Consider the following 19,311-nt stretch of genomic DNA (forward strand, 5'->3'; position numbering starts at 1 on the left):
GCCTTAGAACCGCCGCGCAGCGTCCATTCACACCTGATAATGGAGGACGCGGAGGGCATTATCCCGCTTACACCACGGCCACTTGCCAAAGAAAAGAAATTAAGACCATTAATTCATATTTTCATGCTTTTTACAATCCAAATAGAAAGTTTTTCACAAGCCATAACTTTGTTTCCCTGGTAACGCCTGAGGGTTTGACTAATTCCTGGAACAACCATTACCCTCCCGTAAGGTTCTTATGCAAAGGAAACGTTGTTCAGTCCTCCAGTAGACAGGACGGACCGTAGCTACGACTTGGCAACGGGAGGTATTTTACTCCGCTGAGCTATGAGACAGAAAGCTAACGTTATGGATTGTACATTTTTATAATTCGAAATTCGTCCCAGCCTTAATACCACGGATACTCTAGGGTCTATAGCAGGGGTCGGCAATTACGTTTGGACGCGGGCCAATTTTTTTTCAGACAATGGCATCGCGGGCCATAGCTTTTTTTTTGGGGGGGGGGGGTCTACTATTTCAATTATTATTTATTTTATTATATTAAAATAAAATAAACATCATCTAACTTTTAAAACGCATTTAATTTAATTCCATTAAAACGTTTATTTGCTTATGTTCGCTGTTTTTATGCCGCCTGCTGCATCTCGTGTCGTCGCTCATGAAACAGGCTATTGCCTAGCAACCTGCCGTATACAAATATTCTTTTAGATGACGTGTAAAAATGATTAGCTGAACATTGCTATGCTAGTTATCGATGCAAAATGTCGTTGTCGAAAGCCTTGAAAAGAAAAATTGATTCAGAATGCAGGACCTACAAAGAAGAATGGAAGCAGAGGTATGCGTTTATCCTGCCTGCATTTAGTAATGCCAAGCCTACATGTCTCATTTGCAACGAGGCTGTTGCCGTTTGCAAAGAATATAACATCAGAAGATACCATGAGACAAAACATGGCCAGTTCAAAAACGCATATCCTCCTGGGACAGAGGTGCGAACGAATAAAATTAAAGCATTGGAGGCTGGATATGCACACAGCAACAAAATACTTGTCAGGTCATTCACCGAGCAGCAGAGGGTTACAAGTGCGTCCCTTAAAGCAGCATGGGTTCTTACCCGTCACAACAAACCATTTACGGACGCAGAGGTTTTTAAGGAAGTGATGGTGGCTGTTTAGGAGGAGCTGGCTACAGATAAGTCAATGGATGGAGTGATTGCCTCAGTGAAACAAATGCCGCTCTCAGCGAGGTCAGCTTCCCGACGCATAGAGAGCCTATCTGACGATGTGCGCGGATCAATTATGAGTGGCCTGAGTCAGGCCAACTACTTTTCCGTTGCCATTGACGAGAGTACAGACAACACTGATATCAGTCAGATGTGCATATACGTGCGGTATTTTGATGGGAAGGAGTTCAGGGAGGAGTTGTTGGCTCTAATTCCATTAGAAGGGAACACCACTGGGGATGTTATGTTTGCCAAAGTGGAGGAATTGATTAAACAACATGCACTACCATTTGAGAAAATAAACCTCATCGTGACAGACGGTGCACCTGCCATGGTTGGTTGCCACAGAGGTCTGGTGGCCCGATTGAAGGAGATAGCACCACAAATGCACGCACTACATTGCCTAATTCACCAGAGTGTCCTGTGCGCCAGACTCAGTGGCGAGCTGAAGAGTGTCATGGATAAAGTGATGAGAGTCATTAATTTTGTCCGGGGTGCATCAAGCACACAGCACCGTCTTTTTCGCCAACTTGTTGCTGAGTCAGAGGCCTGCTACGAAGATCTGCTACTTCACAATGACGTGCGCTGGTTAAGTAAAGGAAAGGCACTGGAGCGCTTCTGTGCGCTACTAGATCAAGTGAAAACCTTCCTGCGAATGAGCAAGATGCGTGCTTCAGACGATCACCTGGCCTTTCTAGAAGGTGAAATGTCCATCTCAAACATCGCGTTTTTAACTGATATTTTTGGCCATCTTAACCAGCTGAACCTGCAACTACAAGGGAGAGGGAAAACCATTGTGGACCTGATCGAGAAGATGGATTCGTTTACAAGGAAGCTGGAGTTGTTCCAGTCAATTCAATTCAATTCAATTCAATTTTATTTGTATAGCCCTTAATCACCATTACAGTCTCAAAGGGCTTAACAAGTCAAATATTTATGACACCCCCCTTTACCCAAGCCCCCACAAGGGCAAGAAAAAACTCCCTTGAAATTAGCAAGGAAGAAATCTTGAGAAGAAACGCATAGTGGGGGATCCTTCTTCCAGGGATGGTCAGGAGTGCAATGGGTGCCATAATTGACATACAGGTAAATACATGCACAAAAATGGTGATGTGGTGCTGGCCGGTTGACCATGAGGAGAGTCCAGGCATCCAGTCCAGTCACCGCAACATGCTAGAACAGACAGAATAGTGAATTAGAACGGAACAGTACATAGCGGGAATGTATACTGCATTAACAAAACACAAACAACCAGAGTGGTCTTCACTTCGCATTTTCACAATCGTTTTCACAATCCTATGTTCCAAATGCAAGATCGTAGAGGTGCGTTTTGAGCTTTCCTTTGAATAGCTCCACAGAGTCAGCTTCCCTGATCACTTGTGGCAGCCTATTCCATAGGAAGGGGGCTCGATAGGCAAACGCTCTCTGTCCGGCCGATTTCTTTTTAACCTTCGGCAGTGAAAGAAGGCCAGCTCCCGAAGACCGGAGGGACCGAGAAGGACTATAAGGAATGATCAGGTCCTTTAGGTAGGATGGAGAAGATCCATGCACGGCTTTATAGGTTAGCAGTAGCACCTTAAAGTCCGATCTGAAAGTTATTGGTAGCCAGTGCAGAGAGGCGAGAATAGGTGTGATATGATCAAACCTTCTCGTTCTGGTCAGCAGTCTAGCTGCAGCATTCTGTACAAGCTGTAGACTTTTTGTGGTAGATTTTGGTAGTCCCGAGAACAGTGCATTGCAATAATCCAGTCTTGATGAAACAAATGCATGAATCAGTGTCTCTGCATCCGCTGCAGATAACATTGGTCTGATTCTTGCAATGTTTCTCAGATGGAAAAAGGCAATTCTAGTTATGCTTCTAACATGTTGGTTGAAGCACAGTTGAGGGTCGAACAGGACCCCAAGATTCTTGACTGATGCACTCTGTAGGATGGCGAGTCCATCCAACCACAGTGAGACATCCTCAAACTCTCTCCGGTCCCGCTTCGAGCCGATAATTATCAGCTCTGTCTTCCCAGTGTTAAGCTGGAGGAAGTTTTGTGACATCCAGCCCCTCACCGCAGCTAGACAGGACTCAACCCTCTGGATCTGGGGCGAGTTCCCTGAATCCACTGGAATGAAGAGCTGGGTGTCATCCGCGTAGCAGTGGAAACTAATTCCGAAGCTGCGGATAACGTCGCCCAAGGGAAGCATATAGATTGCAAAAAGTAATGGGCCAAGGACCGACCCTTGTGGTAAGCCAAAGCGTAGTTTGCAGTGTTTTGATTCTGAACCCTCATGGAGCACAAATTGGGTTCTATCTGTGAGGTACGATTCAAGCCAACCAAGAGCCGTACCCCCGAAACCAACATAGTGCTCAAGACGGTGAAGAAGAATGCTATGGTCGATCGTGTCGAAAGCAGCACTCAGGTCCAGCAGCACAAGCATTGAGCTTGTATTTTTATCCAAGGCAAGAAGGATGTCATTTACAACTCTTGTAACAGCAGTTTCAGTTGAGTGGAAATTCCTGAACCCTGACTGGAAAGGTTCGAAGAGATTGTTCCTCGTCAGATAATCGACGATTTGCTTTGCTACAATCCTTTCCTGTACCTTGGACAGGAAGGTCAGGTTCGATATAGGCCGATAGTTCCTGACTAAGTCAGGGTCTAGGCCAGGCTTTTTGAGTAGCGGTTTTATCACCGCAGCCTTGAAATTGGAGGGAACAATTCCTGTTGAAAGCGAAAGATTCGTAAGCGAGAGGATAGTAGGCCCCACAGTTGGAAGAAGTTCTTTAAGAACCTTGGAAGGGAGAGGATCCAACATACAAGTTGTTGGTTTCGATGCCTTTATCACCTTTTCAAGTTCCACCAGAGGAATTGCCTTGAACTCCAAGAAAGTTGCGTCAGAATTCCCCATCCTACTAGGCAGGACCCCATCCTGCCCCACAGGATGTGTAGGACAAGCTGCACGGCAAGCATCAATTTCCTCTCTAATCGATTGAATCTTATTCACAAAGAAGTCCATGAATTCACCTGCCATGATGGAAGAACTTACTGTCTCAGTCTGATTCTGAGTCAGACTCTTCACCGTGTCAAAAAGAAACTTGGGATTGTTTCTATTCAAGTTGATGATACGGGAAAAGTAGGCGTTCCTGGCAGTAGTCAGCGCACCCTTATAGGTGAGCAGACTGTTGTGCCATTCAAGATGAAAGACCTCAAGTTTAGTCGAGCGCCATTTGCGTTCAAGGATTCTGCAGCTTCGCTTCATAGTGCGCGTTTCTGCATTAAACCAGGGAGCTGGTTTTTTCAATGATCGTTTTTTAATTACGAGCGGGGCAACTGAATCAATGGCAGCAGACAGGGCAGCGTTGAGGTCATCAGTAAGGCAGTCCACAGAACCCCTATAGTTACAAAGAGGAGCAAGTGAACGGGGTAACTTATCTGCCATCGCTGTAATGGTTGCAGGTGTGATGCGGCGACAGCTGAAAGTAGCCTGCTGATCGTTGCAGGTGCAGGATACCACCACCTGGAAAGTGAGCAAAAAATGGTCTGATAAAGCTGAGGTGTAGGGAGAGACCACTAGCTGTGAGATGTCTACACCGCGGGTCAAAACGAGGTCCAGCGTGTTTCCACCGATGTGGGTTGGGTGCTGGACGAGCTGTTTGAAGCCAAGCGTATCTGTAATGGACAGAAAAGCCCTTGCGAGGGCATCAGATGGGTTATTCACATGAATGTTGAAATCCCCAATGAGCAAAATATTGTCTGAATATGTAGCCAGATCAGCTGCAAAGTCAGAAAACTCATCAACAAAAAGTGAATACGGTCCTGGGGGACGGTATACTACAGCTAAAACGAAAGAGTCTGGAACTCGTTTCGCTTGTCGGGGAGCTGAGGAGCAGAATGCAAGCACCTCAAAGGATCTGAATGTATATCTATTCTTTGGCTTTAAGTTAAGCTTAGAATTAGATATCAGGGCTACTCCACCACCTTTCTTAATTTCTCTAGATACTTGAGCGCTGACGTAATTGGGGGGAGTAGCTTCGTTTAGGGCTAGAAACTCATCTGGTTTTAACCAGGTTCCACAAAGGCCCAGTATGTCGATCTTATTATCAACAATTAGATCATGGACCAAGAGCGCCTTAGATGAAAGCGACCTTATATTCATGAACCCTATTCTGAGTGCTTCCATTTTATTATTTTCAGAGGGAGTCCGATTAACACTCAGCTCTGAAGCGATCAAGGGGATGGTGCGATTTCGACATACTGGTCGCGGCCCTTGCCTGCGGGTTTTACACCTCAAGACAGTGCGAGGCCGCACCACCGTACATATAGGAACAGCGTTATTTTCAGAGGGAGTCTGGTTAACACTCAACTCTGAAAAGATTGGTGCAATAGATGCACCTTCCTGATAAACTGGATCAGCTAACCTGTTGCTAGCAGGTTTGCTAAGCTCCTGCAACCCAGCGTGCTGTGATTGGATGAGTCACGCCTGGATAAGACATCTGTCTATGTTTTTTGACATAATTGAGGCGCCTAACCCAGTAGGGTGTAGGCCCTCTCTCATGAGCACACCAGGGCGGCCCCACAAGGAGGGCCAGTTATCAATGAAACCAAAGCCCTGCTCCGAACTAAATCGTGCCAGCCAGCGATTTAGAGACAATAATCTACTATAGCGCTCATCATTACCCTTATCGGGTAGAGGGCCAGAGAGGATTAATCGACGCCGACACATTTTTCTGGCGAAGTCACAAAGCCTAGCTATGTTACTTTTTGTGACCTCAGTTTGTCTCGTCCTAGCATCGTTGGTGCCGACATGAACTACAATGTTGTCGAAAGTAGTGTCGGTGTTTGCCAGCACCCTAAGATTAGCTTCAATGTCGGGAGCCCTGGCCCCGGGTAGGCAAATCATTTTTGCTGGCGAGTGTAGTCTAACTTTACGTGTAACAGAGTCGCCTATGACTAGCGTTTTTACCCCCGAAAAGGACTTGCGAGGCAGGCTACTGACAGCAGTCTGCCTCGCAGGTGGTGCTGCCGACAGAATTGCCTTGACGGAGTCGCTGCTAACGATAGCGTTAGCTCTACGAGTCCGCCTGGCGGGTCTCTTCTCTGTACTTTCTGGAGCATCTGTCTTCTTTATGCTCACCACCCTTTCATCCTCCAACTGACATATACGTTTCTCTAACAGAGCAATCTTATTTATGAGAAAGGCGGAACAAGAGCAACCGGAATCCATGCTTACCGTGGTTGATGCAGACGGAGCTCCAGCGGGGGAAACAGCGAATACAATACAGAGTATGCAGAACAGGTCGTAGATATAAATGCCGGAAAATAGATACAAACCAAGATACAAACCGAGGTAGCAGGTCGACGCTAAGCGTCCTGCTAACCAAACCAAACAAACCAAGCCGGCTACCCGGAAGTTGCGTCTGCGGCGTCACACAGCGTCTGCGGCGTCACACAGCAGCCTCGGGTCAGCCTGTGGAGAGAGAGCACAGGTTAGAGAGGTGATGTCATCCAGTCTGATCTAGCAAGTGGAAGGCTCTTGCACTTTGCAACATTAAAATCACAGGGAGGGGGGCGAGTGACAGGAATTATGACTGAATTCCTTGACAAGCTACGGGACAACTTTCAGTCGCGGTTCCGAGACTACTGTGTCCCAAGGGAAATTGTTGGCTTTGTCCGCGACCCATTGTCCACGCAAAGCGAGGAATTCTCCTCACTGGCCAAAACAACCATGAGCTCGTTGGACGAGGCAACGCTTCAGTTGGAGCTCATCGATTTCCAGTCAAGCTCCCTCGTCCGTGATGCGTTTAGTGCGCATTCCGTGGAGGATTTCTGGATCGGATGCTCAGAAGAGTACATGGGTATCAAGAAACTTGCCCTTTATGTGCTGACGATGTTTCCATCTACCTACACGTGTGAGTCCAGCTTTTCGTCAATGAATGCAATCAAGACACACGAGAGGAACCGTCTGACCAATGCAAGCTTGGAGAACTGCTTGAGAATAAAAGTGACATCCCTGTCGCCCGACATCCACAAAATTGTGACCAAAGGGAGGAGCCACTTTTCCCATTAAGTGAGTAGCCTACTGGCCTTTTTAAATAGTAGGCCTAAAAAAATGCCCAGTTATATTGTTTGATCTTATTTAAATTGTAAATTCCCTTTTTTCTGTCTTTATTCTGGAGCAGCGCAGATCCTTCTCCCACGCGGACAATGTGCATTCATCTTTCACTTTCTTTAAGTTTTATTTTAATTGGGCCATTTCACATTTGAGCAGACCTTATGTTGTTAATTTAACGAAACGTAGACTATTTTTTACCTTGCCCACTGGAGGAGGGAGACGGGACACTTTTGGGTTTTTTTTGCACAAGATTACGCGCACTCGCGTGCCAATACCGTTCCGACCTGTGCGTCATGGATAACTGCACAGATGTTCCACCTGTTGTTTTGTCACTTTAGGACTATCATCTATACCTCAATAAATGTTTCGAAATTGATGGGATTGCTGTATGCCTTTTTTTTTTTTTTTAAATATGGGGTTGAAAATATATTTTTTTAAATTAATTATTATTATTATTTTTTTTTTTACATCAAATTAACGTCATCTCGTGGGCCAGACAGAATAGATGGCGGGCCAAAATTGGCCCGCGGGCCCCTATTTGCCGACCACTGGTCTATAGCATGTAACCGCGTTGACTGATTACAGTTGAATGCATTTTTCCTAATTTACCAGCTCTCGTTTTGAAGAATAATCACGCGCCATTTGTTTCAATGGGAATCGTGACGTCTATACTTTCAACATAAAGTTTACATATTTATAATTAGAAATTCGTCCCAGCCTTTATACAACAGATACTATAGGGTCTATAGCATATAACCGCGTTGTCTGATTACAGTTGAATGTAACAGTAAGCTGACAAAATCGCTAATTAACACAGCAACTACAAATTAACCACATGGCGATAACCATGGCAACTGGTCAAACAAATTATCTTTTTGCCATCTTTCTGCGCACGCATCCGCCGTGTTGATGAACAAATTATCCCCCTATAGGGTCTATAGCTTATAACCGCGATTTCTGATTAAAGTTTGATGCATTTTACACAATGTACCAGCTTTCGTTTTGAAGGCTGAACAGACAATTTGACTGGAATTACTTAGCAGGTGTCCATATATCAGGGATCAATGGACACCCTGCAGCAATCAGAATCGAGTATTCCCCACGACCATGGTATAAATATATATGTATATATATGTGCATATATTATATATACTGTATATATATATATATATATATATATATATAGATACATATAATATATATATATAGTGTATGTAAATGTATAGATACAGTATGTATATATATATATATATAATATATACGTCTCTGATCCAACAGCTGGGTCCGAGAGTTCCTGAACGAGGAGAACCAGGGACTGAATGTTCTGGTTGAATATCTCTCCTTCGCCCAGTACGCCAACACGTAAGTACTTATACTACAGTACGCCAACACTTAATACTTATACTACAGTACGCCAACACGTAAGTACTTATACTACAGTACGCCAAAACCTAAGTACTTGTACTACAGTACGCCAACACCTTAGTACTTATACTACAGTACGCCAACACGTAAGTACTTATACTACAGTACGCCAACACCTAATACTTATACTACAGTACGCCAACACGTAAGTACTTATACTACAGTACGCCAACACCTAAGTACTTATACTACAGTACGCCAACACGTAAGTACTTATACTACAGTACGCCAACACCTAATACTTATACTACAGTACGCCAACACGTAAGTACTTATACTACAGTACGCCAACACCTAATACTTATACTACAGTACGCCAACACCTAAGTACTTATACTACAGTATGCCAACACCTAAGTACTTATACTACAGTACGCCAACACCTTAGTACTTATACTACAGTACGCCAACACCTTAATACTTATACTACAGTACGCCAACACCTAAGTACTTATACTACAGTACGCCAACACCTTAGTACTTATACTACAGTACGCCAACACCTTAGTACTTATACTACAGTACGCCAACACCTAAGTACTTATACTACAGTACGCCAACACCTTAGTACTTATACTACAGTACGCCAACACCTAAGTACTTATACTACAGTACGCCAACACCTTAGTACTTATACTACACTACTCCAACAAGTAAGTACTAGTGTCAGAGTACTTATATTTCCCCCAGTCTGCCAACAGTTAAGTGATATTGTGTGTAGGAACAGGTAAACTGGTTTAGATAAACTGGTGTGTGTGTGTGTGTGTGTGTGTTTGTGTGTGTGTGTGTGTGTGTGTGTGTGTTTGTGTGTGTGTGTGTGTGTGTCAGTGGCGGCTGGTGGTTTTTAAAGTGAGGGAGGAAGGACTGCGCGCTTGGTTGCCATTGGCCTGTGTATGGTGGCATAAGAACGTGAGACTCAAGTTGTTTCAGGGTGTTTTGGTGAACTACAAAATAGTAGGGAGCGATAGATATGTGAATAAAATTGATACAAAGCCACCAGTTATCACTGTAATTTGAAATGGACTGCAAGGGCCGAAGGAAAGGATGCAAAGCCCATTAGTCAAATCAGGCCTACTCTTGATTTGTAAAACTAAATAAAAAAATCTGGGCCTATTTTTGCCCTCAATGACTGAAGTTATTGGTTGTAATTTAGCTATGTTTATTTTCAGTTACAATTGTTTTGAGAAAAGACTCAAGACCAAAAGTGATGCCATTTAAAATGCATCATGCTCTGAATCATTCACCCTTTCCACAATATCAAACAGAACGGTCAGAGTAACAAACTAGTGAAAGAACGAGAACATTATTTCAAACAACCTGATCTATAGGCATGGTGCCTAGCAAGGAAAGTCGGATAGCAGCACCAATGTGAACTTGACACTTGACACGTTTGGTTGCCCTATCAAGATCTTTCACATCAGTGAAACCATGAACAGCCCACATTGGAGTTTTGCCATTATTTATTAGCAAACAGGGCCAGCAATACAGTCGATTGGTAGTAATGCTACCAGTAGGCCATGAGTACCTAGAGAACCATGTAGCACCCACAACACTGACGTTGCCATTACTTTTGGTGATCTCGATTATGCGAAGTAGAATGCTTTGTAATTAAACATGAACAATGTCCTTTGTTTCCAATGTTTCCATTGTACACTTCATTCGCAAATGTTAGAATCTCGTTATCCTTCAGATGATTTCACCTGCTCTGCGTCTCTTTGACTAAGCGGCAGTGCAGGCAGAGCGGGTTTGTTATCGACAGCGTTGCCAGATTGGGCAGATTTCCCGCCCAATTATATTTTTTCCAGCCTAACGTGGTTAAAAGTAGACCAAATGGATGGGAAATCTGCCCAATCTGGCAACACTGCTCACCAGCCAGGGATCCTGCTTATTGGTTCATAGCGCAGCGCAAATAGATTTTTGCGCGAATCAGACGCCTTAAGGTCACACCCACTCAGAGGAGGACTTTCCTCCTCTCTCCCATTGAACCCCATGTTATTCACCGGCCGCCAGTACTTTCGGGGAAATGAATGACAGTCAACGGAGGCTGAGGGAGGACCTTCCTCCCTGAAGTAATTGTCAATAGGCGATAGGGGCTAATGTCCCTTTACCCAGGGAAACCAACATTATATATTCAAAGGCATTATAGTATATTTAAGGGCATTAATTCATTACAGTAGTCTGGGCAATCTACATTTTTTATTCTCAACAATGTTAAGGAGGATCTTCCCCCCTCTCCTCACTGGAGAAGCCTCCACTGGTGTGTGTGTGTGTGTGTGTGTGTGTGTGTGTGTGTGTGTGTGTGTGAACAGGGTAAACCGGTTTATGAACTGGTGTGTGTGTGAACGGTATAAACCGGTTTATGAACTGGTGTGTGTGTGTAAACAGTATAAACCGGTTTATGAACTGGTGTGTGTGTGTGTGTGTGTGACAAGGGTTAACTGGTTGAGGTAAACTGGTGTGTGTGTGTGTGTGTGTGTGTGTCTGTGTGTGTGTGTGTGACCAGTTTTGACGGGGAGCAGTGCGAGGGGAGCAGCGAGGCTGCGTCCGTCGACTCTCCCTGGAGTCGGTCCATCGAGGATCTCCATGACAACAACCTCCCCTCCCCCTCCTCCGGTCACAACATCCCCAGAGCATCACGCCTCTCTATCAGGTACAGATACACACACACACACACACACACACACACACACACACACACACACACACACCATGCACACACTCACACACCATACATATACACACTCTGTACTGTGTGTATATAGTATGTATTACCTCTGTACTGTGTGTATATAGTACGTATATAGTGTGTATTAAGGTGCATGCTGTGTGTATTAAGGGGTATGTTGTGTGTATAGTGTGTATTAAGGTGCATGTTGTGTGTATATAGTGTGTATTAAGGGGTATGTTGTGTGTATGTTGTGTGTATTAAAGGGTATGTTGTGTGTATATAGTGTGTATTAAGGTGTATGTTGTGTGTATAGTGTGTATTAAGGTGTATGTTGTGTGTTTATAGTGTGTATTAAGGGGTATGTTGTGTGTATAGTGTGTATTAAGGTGCATGCTGTGTGTGTATAGTGTGTATTAAGGTGCATGCTGTGTATATAGTGTGTATTAAGGTGCATGCTGTGTGTATATAGTGTGTATTAAGGGGTATGTTGTGTGTATAGTGTGTACTAAGGTGCATGCTGTGTGTATATAGTGTGTATTAAGGGGTATGTTGTGTGTATAGTGTGTATTAAGGGGTATGCTGTGTGTATATAGTGTGTATTAAGGTGCATGCTGTGTGTATATAGTGTGTATTAAGGGGTATGTTGTGTGTATAGTGTGTATTAAGGTGCATGCTGTGTGTATATAGTGTGTATTAAGGGGTATGTTGTGTGTATAGTGTGTATTAAGGTGCATGCTGTGTGTATATAGTGTGTATTAAGGGGTATGTTGTATGTATAGTGTGTATTAAGGTGCATGTTGTGTGTATAGTGTGTATTAAGGTGCATGCTGTGTGTATATAGTGTGTATTAAGGGGTATGTTGTGTGTATAGTGTGTATTAAGGTGCATGCTGTGTGTATATAGTGTGTATTAAGGGGTATGTTGTGTGTATTGTGTGTATTAAGGTGCATGCTGTGTGTATATAGTGTGTATTAAGGGGTATGTTGTATGTATAGTGTGTATTAAGGTGCATGTTGTGTGTATAGTGTGTATTAAGGTGCATGCTGTGTGTATATAGTGTGTATTAAGGGGTATGTTGTGTGTATAGTGTGTATTAAGGTGCATGCTGTGTGTATATAGTGTGTATTAAGGGGTATGTTGTGTGTATAGTGTGTATTAAGGGGTATGTTGTGTGTATAGTGTGTATTAAGGTGCATGCTGTGTGTATATAGTGTGTATTAAGGGGTATGTTGTGTGTATAGTGTGTATTAAGGTGCATGCTGTGTGCATAGTGTGTATTAAGGTGCATGCTGTGTGTATCAGCTCTGCTCTAGTCACGCGCTCCAACACGCTGCCCAGCAGAAGGACTCTGAAGAACTCTCGTCTCGTGTGTAAGAAGGATGACGTCCACGTGTGTGTGATGTGTCTGCGAGCTGTGATGAACTACCAGGTGAAACACACACACACACACACACACACACACAGGGAGACACACACACACACACACACACACAGGGAGACACACACAGACAGAGACGGACAGGCAGACACACACATCGAGAGCTTCCATCTTGTACCAAGTAACTGGTTCTTCTTCTGCTGTCCTTTGTCTGTCTGACTGTCTGTGTTTGTGTATGTCGGTCTCTTTACCTTTTTGTCTTTCTGTGTGCCTGTCTGTCTGTCCGTCCGTCTGTCTCTCTCCCCGTACGTGTCTCAGTATGGCTTCAACATGGTCATGTCTCACCCTCATGCTGTGAATGAGATCGCCCTGAGTCTCAACAACAGAAACCCCAGGTAAACACAAATACACATTCCTACACACACATACCTACACACACATACACATACGTACACAAACATACTCACACACAGATACCTACACACACATACCTACATATACAAACATACTCACACACAGATACACTCACACACGCGCTCACACACACAAACACACACACACACACACACACACACACGCCTACATACACACATACATACACAAACACACAGGGGTGTGACGTGTGTGATGCTCTTGCGTCTATAATAATAATAAAATGATGTTATAATCGTACCGTGGTGAACAGAACAGAGACTAACGTACAGCAGAATACTGTGGGAGTCACATGTCCACCCTGTATCCTCTCTCCTCTCCCTGTATCCTCTCTCCTCTCCCTGTATCCTCTCTCCTCTCCCTGTATCCTCTCTCCTCTCCCTGTATCCTCTCTCCTATCCCTGTATCCTCTCTCCCTCTCCCTGTATCCTCTCTCCTCTCCCTGTATCCTCTCTCCTCTCCCTGTATCCTCTCTCCTCTCCCTGTGTCCTCTCTCCTCTCCCTGTATCCTCTCTTCTATCCCTGTATCCTCTCTCCCTCTCCCTGTATCCTCTCTCCTCTCCCTGTATCCTCTCTCCTCTCCCTGCATCCTCTCTCCTATCCCTGTATCCTCTCTCCTCTCCCTGTATCCTCTCTCCTCTCCCTGTATCCTCTCTCCTCTCCCTGTATCCTCTCTCCCTCTCCCTGTATCTTTGGCCTCTCTCCCTATCCCTGTATCTTTGGCCTATGTTTACGCATATTTCCGTATCTGTATGCAAACCAACGATAGGACAGAATGCAAATATAGGCTGTAGTTTGATTTGGTTTAAAGGCGTATATTTAGAAAGTAGACCGCACTTCCATTGTCCAACACGTTGTGTTTTACACAGGCAGTGTTCCCTGAGACATTCAGGAGCAGGTTGGAGTTGAAACAGGTTTGCCAACCTGCTTACTTCTTCTTGTCTGTCTGTCTGTCTGTCTGTCTGTCTGTCTGTCTGTCTGTCTGTCTGTCTGTCTGTCTGTCTGTCTCTAGGACTAAGGCCTTGGTCTTGGAATTGTTGGCTGCTGTCTGTCTGGTGAGGGGAGGCCATGAGATCATCCTGTCGGCCTTCGACAACTTTAAAACAGTAAGTCTGTCCCACTGAACTTTAAAACAGTAAGTCTGTCCCACTGAACTTTAAAACAGTAAGTCTGTCTCACTAAACTACTTTAAAACAGTGAGTCTGTCTCACTGAACTACTTTAAAACAGTAAGTCTGTCCCACTGAACTTTAAAACAGGAAGTCTGTCCCACTGAACTTTAAAACAGTAAGTCTGTCTCTCTAAACTACTTTAAAACAGTAAGTCTGTCTCACTGAACTACTTTAAAACAGTAAGTCTGTCCCACTGAACTTTAAAACAGTAAGTCTGTCCCACTGAACTTTAAAACAGTAAGTCTGTCTCTCTAAACTACTTTAAAACAGTAAGTCTGTCTCACTGAACTACTTTAAAACAGTAAGTCTGTCCCACTGAACTTTAAAACAGTAATTCTGTCTCACTAAACCACTTTAAAACAGTAAGTCTGTCTCACTAAACTACTTTAAAACAGTAAGTCTGTCTCACTGAACTTTAGAACAGTAAGTCTGTCTCACTGAACTTTACAACAGTAAGTCTGTCTCACTGAACATAAAAACAGTAAGTCTGTCTCACTGAACTTTATAACAGTAAGTCTGTCTCACTAAACTACTTTAAAACAGTAAGTCTGTCTCACTAAACTTTAAAACAGTAAGTGTGTCCCACTAAACTACTTTAAAACAGTAAGTCTATCTCCCTAAACTTTAAAACAGTAAGTGTGTCCCACTAAACTACTTTAAAACAGTAAGTCTGTCTCCCTAAACTTTAAAACAGTAAGTGTGTCCCACTAAACTACTTTAAAACAGTAAGTCTGTCTCCCTAAACTTTAAAACAGTAAGTGTGTCCCACTAAACTACTTTAAAACAGTAAGTCTGTCTCACTGAACTTTCATACAGTAAGCTGTCTCAGTGAACTTTAAAACAGTAAGTCTTTCTCCGATACAAAGTCTTTTATAATCCTATGATTCAATATTCATAGGCTATTTGGTGTGTTGAATTCTATATGAATTGGTCGCTGTATGGATCAGTTGATTTTTGATTTGTTTTGTTGTTTGATTGGTTGATCGGTTCTTGCAGGTCTGCTCAGAGTCGATGCGTTTTGAAAAGCTGATGGAACATTTTAAGAACGAAGACGATAACATCGACTTTATGGTACGTATCTCTGTTCTGGGACCACCGCTATGTGATGGACCCCCCCCCCCCCTCTGGTTGTGCTTGATGTTGTGGTTGTGTTGGTTGTGATGGTTGCGGTTGCTAGGTAGCCTGTATGCAGTTCATCAACATCGTGGTCCACTCTGTAGAGGACATGAACTTCAGAGTCCACCTGCAGTACGACTTCACCAAGCTGGCCCTGGACGACCACCTAGAGGTACACACACTCAGGCCCTGGACGACCACCTAGAGGTACACACACTCAGGCCCTGGACCACCTAGAGGTACACACACTCAGGCCCTGGACCCCCTAGAGGTACACACTCTCAGGCCCTGGACGACCACCTAGAGGTACACACACTCAGGCCCTGGACGACCACCTAGAGGTACACACTCTCAGGCCCTGGACCCCCTAGAGGTACACACACTCAGGCCCTGGACCACCTAGAGGTACACACACTCAGGCCCTGGACCCCCTAGAGGTACACACACTCAGGCCCTGGGGACCCCCTAGAGGTACACACACTCAGGCCCTGGGGACCCCCTAGAGGTACACACACTCAGGCCCTGGACCCCCTAGAGGTACACACACTCAGGCCCTGGGGACCCCCTAGAGGTACACACACTCAGGCCCTGGGGACCCCCTAGAGGTACACACACTCAGGCCCTGGACCCCCTAGAGGTACACACACTCAGGCCCTGGGGACCCCCTAGAGGTACACACACTCAGGCCCTGGACCCCCTAGAGGTACACACACTCAGGCCCTGGGGACCCCCTAGAGGTACACACACTCAGGCCCTGGGCCCCCTAGAGGTACACACACTCAGGCCCTGGGGACCCCCTAGAGGTACACACACTCAGGCCCTGGGGACCCCCTAGAGGTACACACACTCAGGCCCTGGACCCCCTAGAGGTACACACACTCAGGCCCTGGGCCCCCTAGAGGTACACACACTCAGGCCCTGGGGACCCCCTAGAGGTACACACTCTCAGGCCCTGGGGACCCCCTAGAGGTACACACACTCAGGCCCTGGACCCCCTAGAGGTACACACACTCAGGCCCTGGGGACCCCCTAGAGGTACACACTCTCAGGCCCTGGGGACCCCCTAGAGGTACACACACTCAGGCCCTGGGGACCCCCTAGAGGTACACACACTCAGGCCCTGGGGACCCCCTAGAGGTACACACACTCAGGCCCTGGGGACCCCCTAGAGGTACACACACTCAGGCCCTGGGGACCCCCTAGAGGTACACACACTCAGGCCCTGGACCCCCTAGAGGTACACACACTCAGGCCCTGGACCCCCTAGAGGTACACACACTCAGGCCCTGGACCCCCTAGAGGTACACACACTCAGGCCCTGGACCCCCTAGAGGTACACACTCTCAGGCCCTGGGGACCCCCTAGAGGTACACACACTCAGGCCCTGGACCCCCTAGAGGTACACACACTCAGGCCCTGGGGACCCCCTAGAGGTACACACACTCAGGCCCTGGACCCCCTAGAGGTACACACACTCAGGCCCTGGACCCCCTAGAGGTACACACACTCAGGCCCTGGGGACCCTAGAGGTACACACTCTCAGGCCCTGGACCCCCTAGAGGTACACACTCTCAGGCCCTGGGGACCCCCTAGAGGTACACACACTCAGGCCCTGGACCCCCTAGAGGTACACACACTCAGGCCCTGGGGACCCCCTAGAGGTACACACACTCAGGCCCTGGACCCCCTAGAGGTGCACACTCTCAGGCCCTGGGGACCCCCTAGAGGTACACACACTCAGGCCCTGGACCCCCTAGAGGTACACACACTCAGGCCCTGGACCCCCTAGAGCTGCAGTGTCTTTATGCCTGAGGTAGACCACCTGGTGGGTGTGTGTGTGCAGCGGCTGCGGTCCACGGAGAGCGACCGACTGCAGGTGCAGATCCAGGCCTACCTGGACAACGTGTTCGATGTGGGGGCCCTGCTGGAGGACGCCGAGACCAAGACGGCCGCGCTGGAGCGGGTGGAGGAGCTGGAGGAGGGCCTGAACACGGTGAGACAGACGGGTAGACAGGCAGGTAGACAGACAGGTAGAAGGTGGAGGAGGGCCTGAACACGGTGAGACAGACGGGTAGACAGACAGGTAGACAGACAGGTAGAAGGTGGAGGAGGGCCTGAACACGGCGAGACAGACGGGTAGACAGACAGCCAGGTAGACAGACAGGTAGAAGGTGGAGGAGGGCCTGAACACGGTGAGACAGACGGGTAGACAGGCAGGTAGACAGACAGGTAGAAGGTGGAGGAGGGCCTGAACACGGTGAGACAGACGGGTAGACAGACAGGTAGACAGACAGGTAGAAGGTGGAGGAGGGCCTGAACACGGCGAGACAGACGGGTAGACAGACAGCCAGGTAGACAGACAGGTAGAAGGTGGAGGAGGGCCTGAACACGGTGAGACAGACGGGTAGACAGGCAGGTAGACAGACAGGTAGAAGGTGGAGGAGGGCCTGAACACGGTGAGACAGACGGGTAGACAGACAGGTAGACAGACAGGTAGAAGGTGGAGGAGGGCCTGAACACGGCGAGACAGACGGGTAGACAGACAGCCAGGTAGACAGACAGGTAGAGGGTGGAGGAGCTGAAGGAGGGCCTGAACACGGTGAGACAGACGGGTAGACAGACATACAGGTAGACAGACAAGTAGAAGGTGGAGGAGGGCCTGAACACGGTGAGACAGACGGGTAGACAGACAGACAGGTAGACATACAGGTAGAGGGTGGAGGAGCTGGAGGAGGGCCTGAACACAGTGAGACAGACGGGTAATTAGAGAGAAGATCACAGACAGACAGACATGTAGACAGACAGGTTCCCAAAAAGGAGGGCAGACAAGCGACAAGAAGACAGACAGACAGGTAGATGGACAGACAGACTGACAGATACTGTGTGTGTGTGTGTGTAGATGAGCGAGCGGCTGTTGGACGTGGAGAATGAGGCCATGGTGAAGATCGTGGAGCTGGAGAAGCAGCTGATGCAGACCAACAAGGAGCTGGACCAGGCCAGGGTGAGGCTAGGAGGTGTATGCTAGGCTAACCCCAGGTCTCTGTGCTAGGAGGTGTATGCTAGGCTAACCCCAGGTCTCTGTGCTAGGAGGTGTATGCTAGGCTAACCCCAGGTCTCTGTGCTAGGAGGTGTATGCTAGGCTAACCCCAGGTCTCTGTGCTAGGAGGTGTATGCTAGGCTAACCCCAGGTCTCTGTGCTAGGAGGTGTATGCTAGGCTAACCCCAGGTCTCTGTGCTAGGAGGTGTATGCTAGGCTAACCCCAGGTCTCTGTGCTAGGAGGTGTATGCGAGCGCTAACTCCCAGGTGCACACGCTGCGCCGCATGGTGCGGGAGAAGGACCAGACCATCCGCCGGCAGAGCCAGCTGACCGACCCAGCGGGGGGCCCAGCTGCTCACCAGCCAATGAGAGGAGAGGGGGACGGGGGCGTGGCCGACTCCGGCTGCCCCTCCCCGCCCCCGTGCCTCACCCTGTCGTCAAGGTAGGGCTCTCAGACAGACAGGCGGACAGGCGGACAGATAGACAGGTGGACAGAGAGACAGGCGGACGGACGGACGGACTGACAGACGGACTGACGGACTGACGGACGGACGGACGGACGGACGGACAGACAACAGTCCTAATGTCTTGTTGTTGGTTGGCTGCCTGCAGCACGGAGCCGTCCTATCACAGCCTGGGAGCCGTTCTGGGAGAGGCTGAAGGCCTGCTGCCTCCCCCACCACCTCCGCCCGCCCTCTGCAGCGGTAGGTACCAGGGGGAGAACCAGGGTGGAGAACCAGGGTGGAGAACCAGGGGGAGAACCAG

The 19,311-nt window shown here is 47.2% G+C and overlaps 1 protein-coding gene across 1 annotated transcript in view; it reads left to right on the forward strand.

Moving 5' to 3' along the window:
- Window positions 1-19,311, forward strand: part of LOC307074578 (formin-like protein 2) — a 40,753-nt gene that overhangs the window by 2,902 nt on the left and 18,540 nt on the right. Inside the window, exons 5-15 of the mRNA XM_079734783.1 lie at window positions 8,597-8,680; window positions 11,247-11,393; window positions 12,714-12,840; window positions 13,108-13,184; window positions 14,234-14,327; window positions 15,389-15,463; window positions 15,570-15,680; window positions 17,352-17,501; window positions 18,408-18,509; window positions 18,786-18,988; window positions 19,159-19,250. Of these exons, the coding sequence (XP_079590909.1) occupies window positions 8,597-8,680; window positions 11,247-11,393; window positions 12,714-12,840; window positions 13,108-13,184; window positions 14,234-14,327; window positions 15,389-15,463; window positions 15,570-15,680; window positions 17,352-17,501; window positions 18,408-18,509; window positions 18,786-18,988; window positions 19,159-19,250 (1,262 nt within the window). The remainder of the gene's footprint in view (window positions 1-8,596; window positions 8,681-11,246; window positions 11,394-12,713; window positions 12,841-13,107; window positions 13,185-14,233; window positions 14,328-15,388; window positions 15,464-15,569; window positions 15,681-17,351; window positions 17,502-18,407; window positions 18,510-18,785; window positions 18,989-19,158; window positions 19,251-19,311) is intronic.

This window comes from Pollachius pollachius (genome assembly GCF_949987615.1).
Source record: "Pollachius pollachius genome assembly, chromosome: 4".
In the NCBI taxonomy this organism is placed as follows: Eukaryota; Metazoa; Chordata; class Actinopteri; order Gadiformes; family Gadidae; genus Pollachius; species Pollachius pollachius.